Source organism: Canis lupus, chromosome 7 (genome assembly GCF_011100685.1).
Source record: "Canis lupus familiaris isolate Mischka breed German Shepherd chromosome 7, alternate assembly UU_Cfam_GSD_1.0, whole genome shotgun sequence".
NCBI lineage: Eukaryota > Metazoa > Chordata > Mammalia > Carnivora > Canidae > Canis > Canis lupus.
Window position 1 is genome coordinate 29,905,082 of NC_049228.1, and position 23,054 is coordinate 29,928,135.

Genomic DNA, 23,054 nt, shown 5'->3' on the forward strand with positions numbered 1-23,054 from the left:
ATCAAAAGTCCTTTGAGAGTACATTCCCAGGATAATAATTCCCTTCTCCATGTTATCTCTGTTTCTTGAAAATGCTTATACTTTTTCCTATTTTAAGCCCTGTACTACAGTTGTTTTGCTTACATCATAGTTTCATCCACTAGACTGGGAGTTCCTGAGGGCAGAAATGGTGTTTTATTTATCTTAATATATCCTGAGCTTAATACAGTGTCTGCCCTATATAAAATACCCCAAAATGTTTGCCAAACTGAACTTCCATTTTAAAAAGTTTATTTAGAGTAAGAGATGAAGAAGGACACTATATCATACTTAAAGGGTCTATCTAACAAGAAGACCTAATAATCATGAAAATTTATGCCCTTAATGTGAGAGCTGCCAACTACATCAATCAATTAATAACCAAAGTAAAGACATACTTAGATAATAATACGCCAATAGTAGGAGACTTCAACATGGCACTTTCTGCAAATGACAGATTTTCTAAGCACAACATCAGCAAAGAAACAAGAACTGTAGAAGATACACTGGATTAGATGGATTTCACCGACATATACAGAACTTTCCATCCGAACGCAACTGAATACACATTCTTTTCAAGTGCACATGGAACTTTCTCCAGAATAGACCACATGCTGGGTCACAAATCATGTCTCAACCGATACCAAAAGATTGGGATTGTCCCCTGCATATTTTTCAGAACATAATGTTTTGAAACTAGAACTCAATCACAAGAAGAAATTTGGAAGAAACTCAAACACATGGAGGTTAAAGAGCATCCTGCTAAAAGATGAATGGGTCAACCGGGAAATTAGAGAAGAGTTAAAAAGATTCATGGAAACTAATGAAAATGAAGATACAACTGTTCAAAATCTTTGGGATACAGCAAAAGCAGTCCTAAGAGGGAAATACCTCACAATACAAGCATCCCTCAAAAAATTGGAAAAAATTCAAATACAGAAGCGAACCTCGCACCTAAAGTAAGTGGAGAAAGAACAGCAAATAAAACCTACACCAAGCAGAAGAAGAGAGTTAGTAAAGATTCGAACAGAACTCAACGAAATAGAAACCAGAAGAACTGTAGAATAGATCAATAAAAAACCAGGAGTTGGTTCTTTGAAAGAATTAATAAGATATGGGCAGCCCGGGTGGCTCAATGGTTTAGTGCCACCTTCAGCCCAGGGCATGATCTTAGAGCCCCAGGATCGAGTCCCACGTCAGGCTCCCTGCATGGAGCCTGCTTCTCCCTCTGCCTCTCTCTCTCTCTCTTTCTCTCTCTCTCCTCTCTGTTTGTCTCATGAATAAATAAATAAAATCTTTAAAAAAAAGAATTAATAACATAGATAAACCATTAGCCAGCCTTAAAAAGAAAAGAGGAAGACTCAAGTTAATAAAATCACAAATGAAAAAGGAGAGATCACAACCAATACCAGGAATACAAATGATTTTAAAAACGTATTAAGAGCTGCTATATGCCAATAAATTAGGCAATCTAGAAGGAATGGATGCATTACTGGAAAACCAAAAACTACCAAAACTGGAACAGGAAGAAATAGAAAACCTGAACAGGCCAAATACCAGGAGGAAATTGAAGCAGTCATCAAAAACTTCCCAAGACACAAAAGTCCAGGGCCAGATGGCCTCCCAGGGGAATTCTATCAAATGTTTAAAGAAGAAACAATACCTATTGTGCTAAAGCTGTTCCAAAAGATAAAAAGGAACAGAATACTTCCAAACTCGTTTTATGAGGCCAGAGTCACCTTAATTCCAAAACCAGACAAAGACCCTACCAAAAAGGAGAATTATAAACCAATATCCCTGATGAACACAGATGCAAAATTCTCAACAAGATACTAGCCGATAGGATTCAACAGTATATTAAGAAGATTATTCACCATGACTAAGTGGGATTTATCCCCTGGATGCAAGGCTGGTTCTACACAGTGGCATTTCTATACACTACAGCAGTCAATGTGATAGATCATATCAACAAAGGAAAAAACAAGAACCATATGATCCTCTCAATAGATGTGGAGAAAGCATTTGACAAAATACAGCATCCATTCCTGATCAAAACTCTTCAGAGTGTAGAAATAGAGGGAACATTCCACAGCATCTTAAAAGCCATCTACAAAAAGCCCACAGCAAATGTCATTCTCAATGGGGAAACACTGAGAGTCTTTCCCCTAAGATCAGGAACACGACAGGGATGTCCACTCTCACCACTGCTATTCAACATAGTACTGGAAGTCCTAGCCTCAGCAATCAGACAACTAAAAGAAATAAAAGGTTTTCAAATTGGCAGAGAAGAAGCCAAACTCTCCCTCTTCACAGATGACATGATACTGTACATAGAAAACTGAAAAGACTCCACCCCAAGATTGCTAGAACTCATACAGGAATTCAGCAGTCTGGCAGGATATAAAATCAATGTCCAGAAATCAGTGACATTTCTATACACTAACAATAAGACTGAAGAAAGAGAAATTAAGGAGTCAATCCCATTTACAACTGCACCCAAAAAACTAAGATACCTAGGAATAAACCTAACCAAAGATGTAAAGGATCTATACCCTAAAAACTACAGAAAGCTTTGGAAAGAAATTGAGAAACACACAAAGAGATGGAAAAATATTCCATGCTCATCGATTGGAAGAATTAATATTGTGAAAATATCAATGCTACTCAGGGCAATTTCCATATTCAATGCAATCCCTATCAAAATACCATGGGCTTTCTTCAGAGTTGGAACAAATAATCTTAAGATTTGGGTGGAATCAGAAAAGACCCTGAGTAGCCAGGGGAATATTGAAAAAGAAAGCCAGAGCCAGGGGCATCACAATGTCGGATTTCAAGTTGTACTACAAAGCTGTCATCATCAAAACAGTGTGATACTAGCACAAAAACAGACACATACATCAATAAGAATGAATAGAGAATCCAGAGATGGGCCCTCAACTCTATGGTCAACTAATATTCAACAAAGCAAGAAAGACTATCCACTGGAAAAAGGACAGTCTCTTCAATAAATGGTGCTGGGAAAATTGGGCAGCCACATGCAGAAGAATGAAACTAGACCATTGTCTTACACCATACACAAAGATAAACTCAAAATGGATGAAAGATTAAAATGTGAGACAAGAATCCATCAAAATCCTAGAGGAGAACACAGGTAACACCCTTTTTGAATTTGGCCACAGCAACTTCTTGCAAGATCCATCTATGAAGGCAAGGAAAACAAATGCAAAAATGAACTATTGGGACTTCATCAAGACGAAACCTTCTGCACAGCAAAAGAAACAGTCAACAAAACTAAAAGACAACCTACAGAATGGGAGAAGATATTTGCAAATGACATATCAGATAAAGGGCTAGTATCCAAGATCTATAAAGAGCTTATTAAACTCAGCAAAGAAACAATCCAATCATGAAATGGGCAAAAGACATGAACAGAAATCTCACCAAAGAAGACATACACATGGCCAACAAGCACATGAGAAAATGCTCCACATCACTGGCCATCAGGGAAATACAAATCAAAACCACAATGAGATACTACCTCACCCCAGTAAGAATGGTGAAAGTTAACCAGACAGGAAATAACAAATGTTGGAGAGGATATGCAGGAAGGTGAACCCTCTTGCACTGTTGGTGGAATGTGAACTGGTGCAGCCACTCTGGAAAACTGTGGGCAGTTTCCTCAAAGAGGTAAAAAATAGAACTGCCCTAAGACCCAGCAATTTCACTGCTTGGGATTTACCCCAACGATACAGATACAGTGAAAGACCGAGACACCTGCACCCCAATGTTTATAGCAGCAATGTCCACAATAGCCAAACTGTGGAAGGAGCCTCGGTGTCCATCAAAAGATGAATGGATAAAGAAGATGTGGTCTATGTATACAATGGAATATTACTCAGCCATTAGAAACGACAAACACCCACCATTTGCTTCGATGTGGATGGAACTGGAGGGTATTATGCTGAGTCAAGTAAGTCATCAGAGAAGGACAAACATTATATGGTTTCACTCATACGGGGAATATAAAAAATAGTGAAAGGGAATAAAGGATAAAGGAGAAAAAATGAGTGGGAAATATCAGAAAGGGAGACAGAACATGAGAGACTCCTAACTCTGGGAAATGAACTAGGGGTGGTGGAAAGGGAGGTGGGTGGGGGGTGGGGGTGACTGGGTGACGGGCACTGACGGGGGCAGTTGATGGGATGAGCACTGGGTGTTATTCTATATGTTGGCAAATTGAACACCAATAAAAAATAAATATAAAAAAAAGAACCTAAAGTTTTAGTAGTATTTTGGGTTATCTTAACTAATATGGATGCCATCTGGCTCATATAGTAAAGAAAGCCATTTCCAAACTCATTGGAATGCTGTTGGAAATATTTTCTTTGGACTTCAGTTTATACACTTCCATCAAAATCCAGAGAGAACCAGGCTGCAAGGATGCTCCTTCAGTACCATTAAAAGCATAATTTAAAAAAAAAAGAAAAAAAAAGTATAATTAAAAGAGTAGTCAAGTGAGTAAAATGAATTCTTACATTTTAGATTACTACTTGTAAAGACCAAAAGCAAACTATGTAAAATTAAAACAAATCATAGAAGATAAAAGAATCTTGTAGAACAGTGAGAATAAATATACTTCTCTATACTTTTTCTAGAAATCCCGGCAGCCCTGGTGGCGCAGCGGTTTGGTGCCGCCTGCAGCCCGGGGTGTGATCCTGGAGACCTGGGGTCGAGTCCCACGTCGGGCTCCCTGCGTGGAGCCTGCTTCTCCCTCTGCCTGTGTCTCTGCCTCTCTCTCTCTCTCTCTCTCTCTCTGAATAAATAAATAAAATCTTAAAAAAAAAAAAAACTAGTGAAAGGGATTATAGGGGAAAGGAGAGAAAATGAGTGGAAAATATCAGAGAGGGTGACAGAACATGAGAGACTCCTAACTCTGGGAAACGAACAAGGGGTAGTGGAAGGAGAGGTGGGCAGGAGGTTGGGGTGACTGGGTGATGGGCACTGAGGGCGGCACTTGATGGGATGAGCACTGGGTGTTATACTATATGTTGGCAAATTGAAGTCCAATAAAAAATATACAAAAAAAGTTATTTTGAGTTAAATATAATTTTAGAACTACAAAAGAGTAGACATAGAATGAAAGAAATAAGGTAACATGTGTTCTTCCTCCCATTCATCAAACAAATACTGACACCCTACAGTTCTATGCTAGGCTCTGAATAATAATACATACAAGCAGCTTCTAGTCTAATTGTGGGTATGGGGAGGGGAGGACACAAAGAGGCAAATGAGCAATTTCAGCACAAACTGATAAATTTTAAGTTAAATGTAAGTACAAGATGTCATAGGAACACAAATAGTGGTCACAGCCCCTAAAAAAGAAAAATAATATTTTGAGATCACTTCTTCTTCTTCTTCTCTTTATTTATTCATGAGAGACACACAGAGAGAGGCAGAGACATAGGCAGAGGGAGAAGCAGGCTCCCTGCAGGGAGCCCAGTGTGGGACTTGATCCCAGGACCCCGGGATCATGACCTGAGCCGGAGACAGAGACTCAACCACTGAGCTACCCAGGTGTCCTGATATCTCTTCTTCTTAATTTATTTCTTTGAATTGAATTAGAATCCAATAAATCACCAGAGTATAGTTAACAAACTCAGGTCATACACAAATAAATTCAAAACATCCAGTCAATTTGTTAAAAGTTAGTACACTACTTGGCTGAAGCCCCTTGACATCATACAGCCCACCTTAGGTAATGTGATAAGTTAACAAGATGTGCATACCCATATTCTTCCATATATTGTATTATTATTGTCTCATGGAAACATCTATGGTCTGGGAGAAATTTGGGAAATGCAAATACAAAGCTCAGTCAAGAATCTGTTCCTTTCCTCTTCTGTGCCTTTGCCATGTGTCACCCCTTATAAAGCAAGTATTTTCTTCTTAGTGTTTATTTCTTTAAGACCATCTTTGAAAATTGTCTTAGGCAAATAGAAGCTGGAAAGGATAAATGGGCCCACCTTTTGCTAGGAAGCAGCTTTCTAATGGTTTCCAGTCTGGTTCACTAGCTGGATAAATAGAAGTGAACAGATTCAAACCAGCTGCCCTCAGTTACTCTCTGAAAGCATTTGATATTGCTGAGTGCCCCCTGGGAACTAGATATTAGTAAGTACTCTCTCTTCTCTTGAAATGATCAAGACACAGTTAGTTCTTGCTATTTAGACTCAGGTAAAACTGGATGTATGCATCATCAGCTATTTGGATAGTATAGGCATAAGCATGAATCTAATTGGCAATTTAATGAAAATATAACAGAGCATGAGTCTGGGATATTGAATGCTTAGATGAATGTTTAATTAAAACTTTACTGCAAGTTGTGATCACATTCAAGAAATATTCCAGGCTGACAGTGTTTGAGATGTTTACAAGCTTCTTGCAGACAATCATGCCTTGTGTGATAAAATATTAACAATTACAGACATCACAGAAAGGCAGCAAGGTCATTGCCCATTTCAAAGAGCATTGACTGTTATTTGGATAAAGTATCTTTTCACCAAAACTCTAATCCTTGCTGTTTTGACAAATTAGAGAACTGAAAAGCCCTATGCTTGTGTCCTTTCGTGGGAAACCAAAAGAAACACAGAGAGGTAAGAGAATTTGCTGCACATCAAACATGAGTGAAGCCACTTTTTGAGTTAGTGGACCCTCAAAATGGAAATGCAATGACAGCTGGCTTATTATCTCCCCTATTTCATAAATAGAACTTTATTATGAAGATAGTGGAAATAGATCTTAAATTGCCATTGTCACAATTGTCACTTGTCACATTGTCACAATTGTCACTTGCAAGCTGGAACCTAAGACTGATGAATATAGCTTTTATCTGACAAACACTGACCAAAATCATGAATATCATCAAAAGGAGGTACAGTTAGAACAGAGACAGAACATAAATTATATATTATCTTTCCCAATACATAATGAATAGACTATTCTTGATAATAAATATTTATTAATTAAAGCATCTAAATGACTATGAAAAATAAAAATACAAGAAAATAAGTTGACTCATGCAGCACTTTTATAAAAAGTGAATATAATCTAATTAGTCCAGGAGTTTATAAAGGGAAATAAGCTGGTTGGCTAGTGAACGAATGAGGTGCTAGAAGGCCTCTATGTAGTCAGGGTTACAGCTGTATTGGTGGACAGTTGGGCTCCTGTAGGCTTGGTCTGTTTCATGTTTCTTCTGGTAGACTTGTCCACACTCTCTACTGCTTTTTTCACCCAGTCAGCTTGTGGATCAGCACAGAATTTAAAGCCACGTCTGGTAATAAATCTGCAATGCAAGGAAAAGATAGAGTTAGTCATATCCTCACAGCCTTGGAATCAGGAGTTAAGATTAAACCAGATTTAAGAGATTTTGTGCAGAAATTATTCTCAAAACCTTGACACTCAAAACCTTGACCTTTTCCTGCAATCTGTTTTAACACAAAACAGAAATATTTCCAGGTCATATCCAGCTCTTTTGTTCATCATAATTTTCAAATTCCTTTTTCCACCCAAGCTACCAAATGTTGTTACTACGCTGGACATTTGAGGTCACCTCATTCAATTATTACATGTATCTTCCTTTTCACAACTAAACACACTTATCTTGTTTTCTGGACAAAGGTGATTTCTTTAATTTCTTTGGGTAAAATTGCAATTATGTGTTGGGAAGAGCTGCTATTCTGAAAATGAGATCCTGGAAAGAGAATGGTATTATATTGGCTAGTTTTTGCACATTTCCTTGAGATATGGTAACTGATAAAACATGGCACTCTACTTTAGCACACCATCAAGAAAGGGAAGGGAAGGGAAGGGAAGGGAAGGGAAGGGAAGGGAAGGGAAGGGAAGGGAAGGGAAGGGAAGGGAAAAGGCATTTGATATTGCTGAGTGGAAGGGAAGCAGGGAAGCATCCCACACAAGTGTGGTTATATGATCAAATCCTAAGCCAAACCAGCCACCTCTACACCTAACCCTCAGAACTGAGCACAATATTCATCTGGTTCCCAGTCAAATTCTGCTTCTAAACTAAATCAGAAAGAAGAATGATATTCTTTATTTGACTGTCAGATTTTTTTTCAATAATTGGTATTTAGTGCTACATAAACACCTGGTTAATATGAAAAAACAAAGGGGCTATTGGTTCTCTTGAGGTCTTTCTCCATGCCAGTTTCCTGAGGAGGGCAGTATTTCTATATAGAATGTCCCATCAAGCCCAGCTTTGGGGGAGACAAACTCACATTACTGCTCTCATGGAGCCCTCCTTGATGGTGTAGGTCTTGATGCTTTTAACTGGCAGTCTCTTGGTCGTCAGACTCATACAGATGCTCCTTTCTAGGACTTCACTCCCCACACCTGGAGAGGAAGATCAAGCAGACAAAGATAAATTATCGTTTCAAATAGTATGAATGCTACAGTGCTATAAATAAAATAACAAAGAGTGATGTAATAAAGAGTAACTTGAGAAAGGCAACATTAAATGTGGGAAGAGGCCCATGTGTTATTTTAAATGTTAAAGTGTGAGATACATAAAGGATGTAGTTCATAAACTCTTCATCCGCAATAGAAATCCTCCTTAAGGGGGATTTCTAAACTTCAGTTCAGAGAGCAATCTTGCATTGGAGAAGGGGAAATAACTTGGGAGAGTTAATAATATTAAGGTTTGGTAGAATTTAATCAAGGTTTCTAAGTGCTGATTTTTTCCTAAGGTAAAATGACTGTTATTTGCTTCCCAAGGAAATATTCAGCTAAAAAAGCATCTAAAGTAACAGGTGACGATGATCAAGTTTGATCTTCGGTGTTGCTGATATCAGAAGGCTTTTTTTTTTTTTAACATGAAACTAAATATAAGGTGCTTGTCAGCTAGCTATGCTCCTCTTCATCCCTCCTTCTTTCCAGCACTCCCAGTATCCGGTCCACACATTCTTTATCCCCATCTTTGCCAATTTTTGTTTAATGCTCAACTGTCTTGAGCCCAGTAAAAAAGATTGTTTCTTGTATTTCTCTCACTACTTAGGAAACAATATTTTTCTCTGAGAAATACCTAACATGGATTCCCAAGACCCAAAGAATCCTACTAGACTCTAAATTCCCAAACCTTCTTATTCTCAGCAGTGTGATCAGTGAAGAAACTTTTGCCTTTGTGGCAGAGCTGAGTCAGAGCAGAGATTGCTTTGCCTGCAGTTGTACATGGAGGCTAAGCCCCAGTGGGGCTCACAGAGGTCATTCAAGGAGGAAGCTTGAGAAGTGACCCAAGTGTCTTCAGTTTTCCTCTGTCTCCAAAAGAGGGTCACTGCCCCCACCCATACCTGGGTCTCCACCAAGCAACGGACCTATTGTCTCAGCAAAATGCCAGACACATGGCAATATTTACCCTAATTTATTAGCCTTAAAGTTGTTGGTTTCATCAATATTTATTTTGCCCACAATTTCAGGGAATTCCAGACCTTGCCACCTCTATTCATGGACACCCTTAGAGATTCCATGGTCAGATTCAGATATCCTATTCTACATAGTAAGGCTACAAATTAGGAGGTTGAAAGAAGAGTTAACTGAAACATTAATTATACTTGAAGGATATTCTCTCTTATTGCCAGAGCCACAAGGAGAAGTAAATGTCAATCAATTGGGGGGGGGGGGGAATGATTTTTTAAGAAAATATGTATAGAACAGTCAGCTGAGGCTCAGTATAGCCAAGTCTCATCTGGGTATATCTTGCAGGTTTATCTGAATGTGTATAAGGCATTGATCTATTAGTTAGCACTTAACATATGGTCTCTTATAAATTAAAGAAATGAAAAAAAAAAAAATTAAAGAAATGTATCATTAATGGAAACAATATTCAAAGCAGTAATAATAGACTCTCCCATATAGCTGAAGGCAATATTGATTTCCCAGGTAGGAAGGTATGAGCTCCCAATCATTTTTTTAAATAGAAATTATTGGGACGCCTGGGTGGCTCAGCGGTTGGGCATCTGCCTTCAGCCCAGGGCATGATCCTGGAGACCCGGGATTGAGTTCCGCATTGGGCTCCCTGCGTGGAGCCTGCTTCTCCCTCTGTCTGTTTCTGCCTCTCTCTCTCTCTCTCTCTCTCTCTCTCTCTGTCTCTCATGAATAAATAAATAAAATCTTTTTTTAAAAGAAATTATTGGTTTGCTTCAGAACATATAGCCTCCAACTCATTCTCACATTGTGTCTAAACTTTCAAAAATTTTGAGAATTTATCAAGATCAATATTAAATAGGCAAAAGCTACAAAGGCACATATAATCATCACCACCATTTCACAGGTAACATTAATCAAGAAATTACTACTAGTGAGCAAATCTGATAAGTATTCCTAAATTGTTGAGATTTTTTTCATTTTAACCCCAAGTAAGAGTATATTATATTCAACTTATAAATAACTGTTGGTGCAGAGAGGTTAAGAAATTTACTCCAAATCACACAATTATGAAAAGTAGGAGCCCAGATTTTAGGCAAGTTCTGTCTTCAAAATCCATTAAGTCCCCTAAAATCAAAATTATCATTCCCATTTTGCACATGGGAAATCTGAGGCTTATCCTGGGGAAGGAAAGCAGTTCACTCCAGTCAAAACCTGAGTCAAACACCAAATGGGCCCACCTGCCTGCATCTCTGTTCTTCTCTCATAAAGAACCTTTCAACTTACCTTCCACGATGAATTCAGTGAGAAAGCAGATCCCAAACAGGGCCAGGAGGAGAGATCTCATGGTTGAGGTCCGGCTTAGCTGTTCAGGGAGAGAGTGAGGAACAGCTGCTCTTAGAAGCCTCTTTATTACTGCAGTGGTCAGCGCACTTCCTGTGGTAAGAGGGGGCTTTCAGGGTGGGTGTGGAATAGTGGAAAGACTGTGTAGTACAGATGCTTTTTTCTTTAAGAAAAAGTTCCTTTGCCCCCGCTCATACTAACCCCACATCTTGTGGCCTTTGCCCCTGCTCCTGTGGTTAATGTGTTAATGAAACCAAATGTGTGCATTAAAGGAACAAGGTTGTCTCATCTCCTGCTACCAGACTAAATTCAAATCTTCCACTGAAGACTCGAAGTCAAAGGCCACAATACCACGGCCCAGCATAGGAGCAGTGTAAGAAAATGAGGTGCAATGGTCACTGTGGTTCTGTTCCCCTACCTATCTCATGTCACATCCACTGTGACGTGAGGCTTCCACCACCATGGCTCATGAGCCCCTGATGCCATCCAGAGCAACTGTTTAGGTGGGCAAAGGGATGCTACTACCACTCTGAGCTTCTCAGCTTTCTTTTTCTTCTCATTTCTCTCCTCTACCCTCATTCAAATCACTCCCATTTCTTTATACACACACACACACACACACACACACACACACACACACACACACACCCATACCCAAGAAACAGTTAAATAAGAGTGTTTGGATCATGTCTATATGCATATGTTTGCTTTATTGAAACTTAGTATATACCTTTTAAAAACCTTTGGAAGGGTACCTGGGCAGCTCAGGTCATGATCCTGGGGTTCTGGGATCAAGCCCTGCATTAAGCCCTGCATCAGGCATCCTTCTCCCTCTGACCCTTGCCCCCCCATTTGTGCTCATACTCTCTCTTTCTTTTGCTCTCTTTCTCTCTCAAATAAATGAATAAAAATATATTTTAAAAAGTAAAATAAAATAAAAAGCTTTTGAAGATTTCCTGACATGAAGTTTATTTTTTTTAAATGAGAGAAAGAGAAAATTATCTATAATCATATCATTCTGACAGTTTTCATTCTTAAATGTTTTCTTCCAGTAGATCTCTATTGGTAGACATATGTTTGCATACTCGTGACAATCATAAATACTGTTTTAGCATCGGTGTAAATATCTTCCCAGGGTTCTTCATAGGCTTTGTGTTTCTCATCTGAGTAAACAAATGCACACACACATTAACCATTCCCTCGTAACATTGTTATATAGATCATATATGTAAGGTAAGTTTTCATTAACATATACTGAATCATTTCCCCTCGATAGCCAGAAGTGGATCACTTGGCAAAATCATTTGACCATCTTTTAGTTCTTGCTACATGTTACTGAGAGGAAGAATGTAGCTTCTACTTGCAATCTTCTAGCAGGATTTGATTGTATCAGTTGTACCTCCTGGCATTCAATTTGTTATTGTTTTGTCTGGTTTTGTTTTACATAAGTATCTATAAAATGTATTTATTCATTATGTGTTTGCACAAGCAACTAAAAAGTTTGCCACTGCTCTTAGGTATATGAGAATAATATTCTTATTTAACATATAAATAGCTAAAAGATTTTGCCGCTGCTATAGAGGACACAGAAATAAACTCCTATATTTCCATGAAAATTAAGGCTAACCTCTAAGAGATTTTTTTATTAATGGCGTTTAATATTCCAGCCAGATGTCACTCTAGACCTCAGAGTGGCTTTTTAGTTATCTCTAACTGGCTATACCATCCATCAGTCCTTAACATCTGAACACAACTTGCCACTCAAAATGCTTTTCCTTCTATTACTCTCTGACATGGAGAATATGCAGTTTTCTAACCAATTTCCAAATACAGAACCTGGGGTCATCTTAGACTCATTGCTATCTGCTCGTATGTCATCTTCAACCAAACTACATTAAGTATACCTTCCAAGTAGCTCTTTAATAGGCCTGCTCCTCTCTTTCCACACTGTTCTAGGCAGGCCCTCATCATCCCTTGCTAGACAACTGCAGGAGACCAAGTGGTTTCCCAGTGTTGGCTCTCCTCCCTTTCCAATCCATTCTCCACAATATTGCTAGAGTAATTATTCTACTGCATTATTCTAATCATGTCATTTCCCTACTGAGAAACTCTTTGCTAATTTCCATTGTCCACAGATTTTATTTCAAATTTCTTATTGTCCTATACAAGGTTGTTCAAGATCTAACACTTCTTTTCCTTTTAGACTCTCTTTCTATCCCTGACACATGCTCCCAACCCCTCTGCCTCAACAAACATGTGCCCAACCAAATATATCATCTTCTCTTATATACCCCACATATGGCTTCCTTTAGCTAGAATGTCTGTCTCAGCTTTCTACTTATCAACTGCTCCCCTTCCTATAAGTTTTCCTGAATTCTCTAGATAAAATTAAGTTGTGCCATCCTCTGTGCTCCCTTGAAGTTCTGTGTCCATGACTGTTCTATCACTAATCTTATTTTATTGCCCTACTCAATTATATTTCTGCATTTCCCACTAGATGTCAGTCTCCTTGAGAGTAGGGAACTTGATTTAGTCTTCACTGGGTCCCTGGCATTAGCAGAATAAAATAGTTTTCGAATAAATGAATTCGTTTTAAAAGACCAAAATTAGGGTGATATACATTAAGTGAAGGATGACTACCTAAGAACACAAAGCCAGGAATTGTGATGTGTGGTTTTCTCTATGTTTTTAATCAAATGACAATTTGACCAATGGTTGAATATTTATTTAGCACATCGAAATGGAATTTCCTAAAATCTAGAATGAATTATTCACTTCCAGTTTTTCAAGACATAACTAGAGTCTCTGATGGAGAAGAATTAAGTAACAAGAAAGTAGAAACCTAGCACAAAATAGTCTTAATCAGCTAATATGTGGACATTGAGTAACAACAACCAGTATTGCAAAAGGCAGGGTTTCTTTATTTTTTATAACTGAAAAATAGACCTTTCTATACATACAGCACATTTTCTCTATCCATTCATCCATCAAAAGACACTTAGGTTGTTTTCATGTCTTAGCTATTGAGAATAATACTTCAATGAACATGAGGTACAGATATCTCTTCAAAATAGTGACTTCATTTCCTTTGGAAAATGAAATACTGTCTTTTTGTTAATAGCCTTTCTAACAAGTGTAAGAGGATACTTCATTGTGATTTTGATTTTCATTTCCCATCATTATTAGTGCATGAGCTATTTGTATGTCTTTGGAAAAGTGTCTAGTCAGCTTACTTTTAATTAGATGATTATTATTATTATTATTATTATTATTATTTTTGCTAATGAGTGGGTTGTATGAGTTCCTTATTTTTTATATTAACTCCTTATCAGATAGATAGCTTACAAATATTTTCTCCCATTCTGTAGGCTGCCTTTTCATTTTGTTGATTGTTTCTTTTATTATGCAGAAGTTTTTAGTTTGACATAGTCCCACTTATTTACTTTTTATTTTGTTGCTTATGCTTTTGGTGTCGTATCCAAAAAAATCATTGTCAAACCAGTGTCAAGAAACTTTTTTCCAATGTTTTATTCTAGGAGTTTTATGATTCTAGGAATTACATTTAAATGTTAAATCCATTCAGAGTGAAATTTTGTAAGTGGTTTAAGATAGAGGTCCAATTCCATTCTTTTACATGTGAATATCCAACAAATAAATATCCAATTTATTGAAGAGACTATCCTTTCCACAATGAGTAATCTAGGATCACTTGTCAAATACTAATTGACTGCATAAGTATGGGTTTGTTTCTGCGCTCTTGATTCTGTTCCATTGGACTATATGTCTAGTTTTATGCCAATACCATACAGTTTTGATTACTTTAGCATTGTACTATAGGTTGAAGTTGGGAAAGGTGATTCCTCCAATTTTGTTCTTCTTTCTCAGGATTGCTTTGGTTATTAAGAATCTTTACTTATCCCACATGAATTTTAGGATTGTTTTTTCTATTTCTGTGAAAAATGCCATTGGAATTTTGATAGAGATTGTACTGAATCTATCAATGGCTTTGGATAGTATGGGCATTTTAACAACAATAATTCTTCCAATCCATGAGCACAGAATATCTTTCCATTTATCTTTGTATTTCTCAATTTCTTTCATCAATATCTTATAATTTTCAGTGAACAGATCTTTCACCTCTTTGGTCAAATTTATTCCTAAGTATTTATCAGTTTTGATGCTATTTGAGTGATATTGTTCTCTTCACTTCTTTTTTCAGATATTTCATTGTTAGTGTTTAGAAACACAACTAATTTCTGTATGTTGATTTTTTACCCTGCAAGTTTACTAAATTTGTTAGTTGTCACAGTTTTTTGACAGAGTCCTTTGCTTTTCCTGTATATAAAATCAAATAATCTGAAAACAGACAATTTTACTCTTCGTTTCCAATTTAGATGTCTTTTATATCTTTTTCTTGCTTAATTGTTCTGGCTAGTATGTCTAACACTACGTTGGATAAAAGTAGCAAGAATAGACACCCTAGTCTTATACCTTATCTTAGAAGAAAAGCTTGTCACTTTTCACTATATGGTATGATGTTGGCTGTGGGCTCATCATTAATGACCTTGTTATGTTGAGGTATATTCCTTCTACACCCAGTATGTTGAATTTTTAATCATGAAATGATGTTGAATTTTGTCAAATGCTTTTTCTGTATCTTTTGAGATAATCATATGAATTTTATCTTTCACTCTATTAATGTGATTTACAACATCTATTGACTTGCATATGCTGAACTACTCTTGCATCCCAGGGATAATTCTTACTTGATCATGATATATGATCCTTTGATGCACTGTTGAATTCAGTTTGCCAATATTTTGTTGATAATTTTTTGTGTCTATATTCATCAGGGATATTAGCCTATAGTCTTCTTGTACTGTCCTTATCTGGCATTGGTATTAGGATACTGCTGGCCTTATAAAGTGAATTTGGAGTATTCCCACCTTCTCAACTTTTGGAAGAGTTTGAGGACTGGTGTTAATTTTTTTTTTTTTAGTGTTTAGTAGAATTCACCAGTGAAACCTTCTGATCTTAGGCTTTTCTTTGTTGGAAGGTTTTAATTACCAATTAAATCTCCTTACTCATTATTAGTCTGTTCACACTTTCTGTTTCTTTGAGGTTCAGTCTTGGTAGGCTACATGTTTCTAGGAATTTATCCATTTCTTCTGGATCAGCCCATTTTTCGGCATATAATTTCACATTAGTCTCTTATGATCTTTGTATTTCTGTAATAGCAGTTGTTATGTCCCCCTTTTATTTCTGATTCTATTTGAGTCTTCTTTCTTTTTTTTCCTAGTTATTCTAGCTATAGGTTTGTCAGTTTTTGTTTACCTTTACAAAAAACATCTCAAGTTCACTGATATTTTCTGATGTTTTTCTGGTCTCTATTTCATTTATTCCTACTCTGATCTTTATTATTCCCTTCATTTTGCTAACTTTGAACTTAGTTTGTTCTTTTTTTTTTTTCCACATTCCCTAAGGTGTGTAAAGTTAGGTCGCTTGACATCTTTTTCCCCCCTAATGTGTTTACCATTATAAGCTTCCCTCTTAGAACTGCTTATGTTGCATCTCTTAAGTTTTGTGATTCCATCTTCAAACTGTTTGAAGATATTTTTAATTTGCCTTTTGATTTCTTTTTTGACCCATTGTTTGTTCAGAACTTTGTTACTCAATTTCCACATATTTGTAAATATTCCAGTTTTCCTCCTGTTACTAATTTCTAGTCTCATACTATTGTGGTCAGAAGAGATACTTGGTATGATTTCAGTCTTCCTTAATGTGCAAAGACTTGTTTTGTCTCCTATCATATGATCTAGCCTAAAGAATGGTCTGCATGTGCTTGAGAGGAATATGTATTCTGCTTTTGTTGGATAAAATGATCTGTATATATCTCTTAGTTCCATTTGGACCAAAAGGTAGTTCAAGTCCGATGTTTCCTTATTGATTTTCTGTCTCAATAATCTATCCATTGTTTGAAGTCGAGTACTGAAGTTCTCTGCTATTACTGCTCTTTCTCCCTGCAGATCTCTTAGTATTATTTAACATACTTGGTGCTCCAATGTATATTAATCACTTAATTCTTTTTTTTTTTTTAGAAATATATTTTGTTATAATTAGTACATTTAGAGCTGATGATTTTTTATTTTATTTATTTATGATAGTCACACAGAGAGAGAGAGAGAGGGAGGCAGAGACATAGGCAGAGGGAGAAGCAGGCTCCATGCACCAGGAGCCGGACGTGGGATTCGATCCCGGGTCTCCAGGATCGCGCCCTGGGTCAAAGGCAGGCGCCAAACCGCTGCGCCACCCAGGGATCCCCTAATCACTTAATTCTATTGTAAAGGTTAAAGGACAAAAGCATTAAAAATAAATATATTATCATAATTTATTAATAGACACACAATATAAAAAAGAGGCAAATTGTGATATAGAAACATAAAATATGGGTTGGGTATTAAAAGAGTTTTAACATCCAATTGAAGTTAACTTGTTATCAATTTACAATACATTGTTACATCTGTAAGATGTTTTATGCAAGTCTCATGGTAACCACAAAGCTAAAATCTACATTAGACACACAAAAGATAAAGAGATAAGAATTAAGGCAGCCTGGGTGGCTCAGTGGTTTAGCGCTGTCTTCAGCCCAGGGTGTGATCCTGGAGACCCAGGATAAAGTCCCATATCAGGCTCCTTGCAGGGAGCCTGCTTCTCCCTCTGTCTGTGTCTCTGTGTGTGTGTGTGTGTGTGTCTTCCATGAATAAATAAATAAAATCTTAAAAAAAAAAGGGAGAGATGAGAATTAAAGAATACCATTACAGAAAATAATTAAGTCACAAAGAAATACAGAAAGAGGGGTGCCTGAGTAGTTCAATAAGTTAAGTGTCTGACTCTTGATCTTAGCTCAGGTCTTGATCTCAAGGTCATGAGTTCAAGCCCCACATGGGTTCCATGCTGGATATGGAGCCTACTTTTAAAAAAGAGAAAGAAATGAAAAGAAAAAGAATTACAGAAAGATAAGAAGAAAGAAACAAGAGAACCACAAAACAACCAGGAAAAGAAAGTTGGCATTAGTAAGTCCTTACTCATCAATAATTTCTTTAAATGTAAATGGATTAAATTCTCAAATCAAAATGTGTAGAATGATTGAATGGATTAAAAAAAAAACCAACTATGTGGTGCTTCACCTCAGCTTTAAGAATACATATCAGCTCAGAGTAAAGGAATGAAAGAAGATATTCCATGCAACTGGAAACCAAAAGAGGGCAGAGGTAACTTTATGTGGATAAAATAGACTCTAACTGTAAGAAGAGGCAAAGAATGTCATTATATAATGACAAAGGGGTCAATTCATCAAAAAGATATAAAATTATAAATATATATGTACCCAGGGGTGCCTGGGTGGCTCAGTCATTAAGGATCTGCCTTCAGCTCAGATCATGATCTCAGGGTCCTGGGATTGAGCCCCATGTCACCTCCTTGCTCAATGAGGAGTCTGCTTCTCCCTCTACCTCTCCCTGCTCATGCTATCTCTCTCTCAAATAAATAAAATCATAAATATATATTTTTTATGATTTTATATATATTTATTATATATGTATTGATATACATCCAAAGTCTTTACAAGGGTTAACAAATGCTTCCATGACCTTTGCCTTCATCCCTCACTCATTGTCTGACATCATTTTCTGCTGCTTTTTCTCCCTTATCCCTCCACTGTAGTCACAATGACCTTTTTTGCTATATCTCAGACATGTCAGCCATGCTCCTGCCTCTTCACTTGCTATTTACTCTGCCTGATATACTCTTTCCACAGACATAAACATGGTTCATTCCCATTGCTTTCTCATTATGGCTTTTCCTAAATCCCCCAATTGAAAACTGCCCCACATAACCAATTTTGGTATCATTTGATTTCTCCTTGCTGCTCTATTTCCATGCATAGTACTTAGCATCATGTGATATAACCATATAATTTATTTGCTGATTTTTTAATTTCCCATATCCTTCCAGATTTTTTTTCTTTTGTCTTTCCTCAGAGTCTAAGGCAATGCCTGCACAGAGAAGGTGCTGGATTAATATATTCGGAATAAATGTAAATGCATGAAAGTACATAAGCACAAGCAAACATAAACATTTATACCTGCAAAGTCTGGTACTCTGGAACATCAGTACCACTTATATGTACATGACCACACAATGGGATTATAGAATCCATTTTTGAAAGAAAGCATTAATTTTTGAGGGAAGAAGATAGAAGTATGAAGGGTGCAAATAAGGAAACACATTTTATCTTTTCTTTTTACTTTTTACTCTAAATATTTTGATTCATCTGAAAAAAATAATTTGTATTTTATCATACATAACATATAATCCACATAAAACTATCTTTTGTAGAATGCATGTTTGTGTAATATTCCATTTTTCTACTGGATAATTTTAATATTAGTATGTAAAAATTCTTTATGATTCATCATAGTAAGTCTTTGCCAATTGCAAGGTGTTACAAATATTTTCTCTCAGTTTGTAGCTTGTCTTTTCACTATCTATATCATGTCTTTGAAAACAAAAAAATTGCTAATTTTAACATAATCAAATTTATCAATGTTTATTCTATGATTATTGCTTTTCTGCCTTAATTAATTTTTTCTTTCCCTAAAGAAAAACTGACCCCTACAAAAAGTTTTAAAGTCTTGCATTTGATATTTAAATTTTTAACTTTTCTGGTGATTATTTCTGTATGTGATGTGAAGTAGGGATCCAAATGCAATTTTTTTCTCTTTGGATAACTGAATTTTATATCCTGGCTATTGAATAGTTTCTCCTTTTCCCACACTACTATCATATATCAAAGGTCCACATATATGTGCATCTGCTCTAAATTCTTTAATCTGTTCCATTGGTAGTTTGTCTATTCCTGACTCACACCATTCTATGTTAATTACTGTAGTCTTATAATTTAACCTGAATGTCTTGTAGGGCAAGCCCTCTTATCTTTTCCTTCAGAAGCATCGTGGGTTATGTTCATTCGTGATCATGAAAATGTAAATAAAGACCATGACATGACCCCATTTTATTCCCATTCAAATGGCCAGAATTAAGAAGTTTGATAATACTTCTGTGATGGCAAAGATGGAGCAATATCTATTACTCATGGCATTAGAAACTAGTATAACACTTAGGAAAAGCAATTTGGCATGATCGTGTAAAGCTAAACATGTGCATACTATGAAGCTCCAGAAACTCTACTCCTGGTATGTAGATAGATATAGGTCTAGGTATATACTTAGATAATACCAAAAGCAAGGAGCACAAAGATACAAGTTATTTGAAATGTTCAAGTATTTATGTTGGGCGTAGGTTAGCGGTACATTACACAGTTTAATTAATTGAAAAGAGGGTCACTTATAGACCAAAGAGGATGATGTATAATGATATAACTCAGATTAGATCAACAGCTGTAGCAAAGGAGCTCAAACTCTGTTTCACAACAAAAAGTTTATTATTCACTTCCACAAAGTAAGTTCCTGATCAGTTATCTCTCTAGGAGGTCCTCCTCCAACAGGTGATTCAAGATCTAAGATGTTCCATCTTTGATCAAGAATGTTGATTTTCATATTGGTTGTGCAAAACCAGCCCTTAGGGTCTGGGAGTCATTTTTATCCAGTTGCTAAACAGGGAACAAAAGACCATGGAAAAGGCATACATACTCTTACCTACTTTGACTCAGAAGTGATATTTCTTCTTTAGTCCCATTTCGTGGGTAAGAACTAGTTATCTGGTTCCATTTAGGCACAAGGACAAATGAGAGAAGGGAGTTGCATCTGGAAATGTAATAAAGATCTGTGTCTGGAAAGAAGAGCAATTAAGGCCCAGCATGCTCTGCCACAGCCATACAGCTATGATTAAACCAGTTGTGCCCATGAGGTTCCACTTTTTTAAAGGACAAAAATAAAAAGATTATGATAAATGGTTTTCTCTAAAACATTCTCCCAGCACATCTTTTAAATTGTACTTAGGTTTTTTCCTTAAATTAAAATAACTTTGTTATATTTTTTTCTGATAAAAACAATGTAATTGTTATAAAAAAGACACCATAGAAAAGCGAAAGAAAGAAAGAAGAAGAAAGAAAGAAAGAAAGAAAGAAAGAAAGAAAGAAAGAAAGAAAGAAAGAAAGAAAGAAAGAAAGAAAGAAAGAAAGAAAGAAAGAAAGAAAGAAAGAAAGAAAGAAAGAAAGAAAGAAAGAAAGGAAGGAAGAAAGAAAGAAAGTGGGATTCACCCAAATCCCACTGCCCAGAGATAACAATTTAGCCACTGTCGATGGATCTTCCTCCACACATCTCTCTAGGTAAAATATTCCTGTGTATATTATATCACTTTACCATCTTACTATAGCATTTGATAGCCAAGGATTCATTGTACATTTGCAATGTGTGAGATTTGGAGCTAAGTAGTTAAGGGCATTAGCTCATTTAACCCTTACAGCAATATAATAAATTGAGTAGAATTATTATTTACATATTATAGATGAGAGAACTGAGGGCTGGAGGGGTTAAGTAATTCACTCACAATTACAAAGCTGAGTGATGATAGAGGGAAGATTCAAATTGCAGTTAGCCAGATTCCCAAGCCAGTTCTTAACCAGTACCTGTCAGATATTCTCTGATGCACAACTCCCCTGCTGCTAATCCCTGGGTTATTTCCTTTTTTTAAACCCTAGACCATGGGCAGCTCTGGTGGCTCAGCGGTTTAGCGCCGCCTTCAGCCCAGGGCCTGATCCTGGAGATCCAGGATCCAGTCCTACATCAGGCTCCCTGTGTGGAGCCTGCTTCTCCCTCTGCCTGTGTCTCTGCCTCTCTCTCTGTGTCTCTCATGAATGAATAAATAAAATCTTAAAAATAAATAAATAAATAAACCCTAGACCACACAGCAAGGAGAATATACATGTCTTCAAACTTTGCATACTTTTCTGTGTATCTGTTTGTCATAAGTTCCCTCTAGGAAATTTGCACAAAATAGCCTTACGCTTTCATACATTCTACTTTCTTAAGAAGTGCAAAGGTTGAATATGTAAAAATGAAACTGGCTGGCAAATTTGAGCCACATAAGATAACTCTCAATGGTCACTGCTTGTCCCCTGGTCTGCAAAGCCAAATTTGTTACATGCAAGTGAAATTCATGGGTATTTATGTATGATGTATGAAACTGCAACTTAGAGTAAGGTCAGAGTAGGAGTTGATATACACTCCTACCAGTAAGGCGTGAAAGTACCTGTTTTCCCAAATCTACCAACATTGTATTTTATCAATCATTTTAGCCATTGCTAAATGATTTTATCTTATTGCTGTTCAGGTTTTTTTTCTGTTCAGTTTTAACTGCTTGAACTACTAGTGAGGTTGATAATCTTTTATTAATTACCTTTTCTAGTTCTTGTCCATTTCCATTGAAATGTTTTACTTTTTTTTTTGGTGAGAGTGCTTTGTCATATTTATTACAACTATTTTTCTACTAAATGTCCTGACTATTGCAGTGCTATATATAAAAAGTGAGGATCCTAGCTATATTCATATCATGCAATTCTACTTTCTGACAGGAACTACAAATACTTCCTGCAAACCTCAAGAATATCTTTGTTAACTGAAAACTTCAACTTAAAAATACAGATAAAACATTTTAGTTTTTGTGTCTTGTCTAAGATGTAGACCAGATGTTTCTATGATGGGAAAGTATCTTGCCATTCTGACATTTTTGCAGGGGAGGGGGGGACTCTCACCAAATCCATAATGAACAAAGCACTACTTCTCTTATGTTTTCTTTACTTATGAAGTAGGTGACTTACCACAAAGAAATACCACTGAAAAGGGAGTGATAGAAACTCTATGCCATGAATATCAGGAGAGGTTCTACCACAAACTAGTTTTGAGGAATCAGCCAGTCATTCAGGCCTTTCAGTGACTTGGGGCTTCTATGTATACATCAACCTCATGGAAATATGGTGGAAACTGGCAATATTATGTCAACAAAATATTCAGATAACATACAACTTACAAGTCTAATTTGTAACAGTGTTCTTTCTCTTTTGCCATGGACGTTAGGCCACAGTCTATAAGACAATAATACAATTAGGACAATGACATTAAGAAAATTACATAGTTTGTGGATACATTTAAGTTCAAGGTAATTAAAGAGAAGAGAGAGAGAGAGAGAGAGAGAGAAATCTAGTATGAATTGAGGGAGTAGCTGTGCATGTCCCTAGGAGCTTC

At 36.6% G+C, this 23,054-nt stretch overlaps 1 protein-coding gene across 4 annotated transcripts in view; it reads right to left on the reverse strand.

Moving 5' to 3' along the window:
- Positions 1 to 6,755: 6,755 nt before the first annotated feature.
- Positions 6,756 to 23,054, reverse strand: part of LOC490356 (lymphotactin) — a 190,195-nt gene continuing 173,896 nt past the window's right edge. For all 4 annotated transcript variants that reach the window (XM_038542611.1, XM_038542608.1, XM_038542610.1 and 1 more), the window contains 3 exons: positions 10,735 to 10,813; positions 8,307 to 8,421; positions 6,756 to 7,357 (listed from right to left, as the gene is read on the reverse strand). In XM_038542611.1, the coding sequence (XP_038398539.1) occupies positions 7,195 to 7,357; positions 8,307 to 8,421; positions 10,735 to 10,813 (357 nt within the window). In that variant the 3' untranslated portion in view covers positions 6,756 to 7,194. The remainder of the gene's footprint in view (positions 7,358 to 8,306; positions 8,422 to 10,734; positions 10,814 to 23,054) is intronic.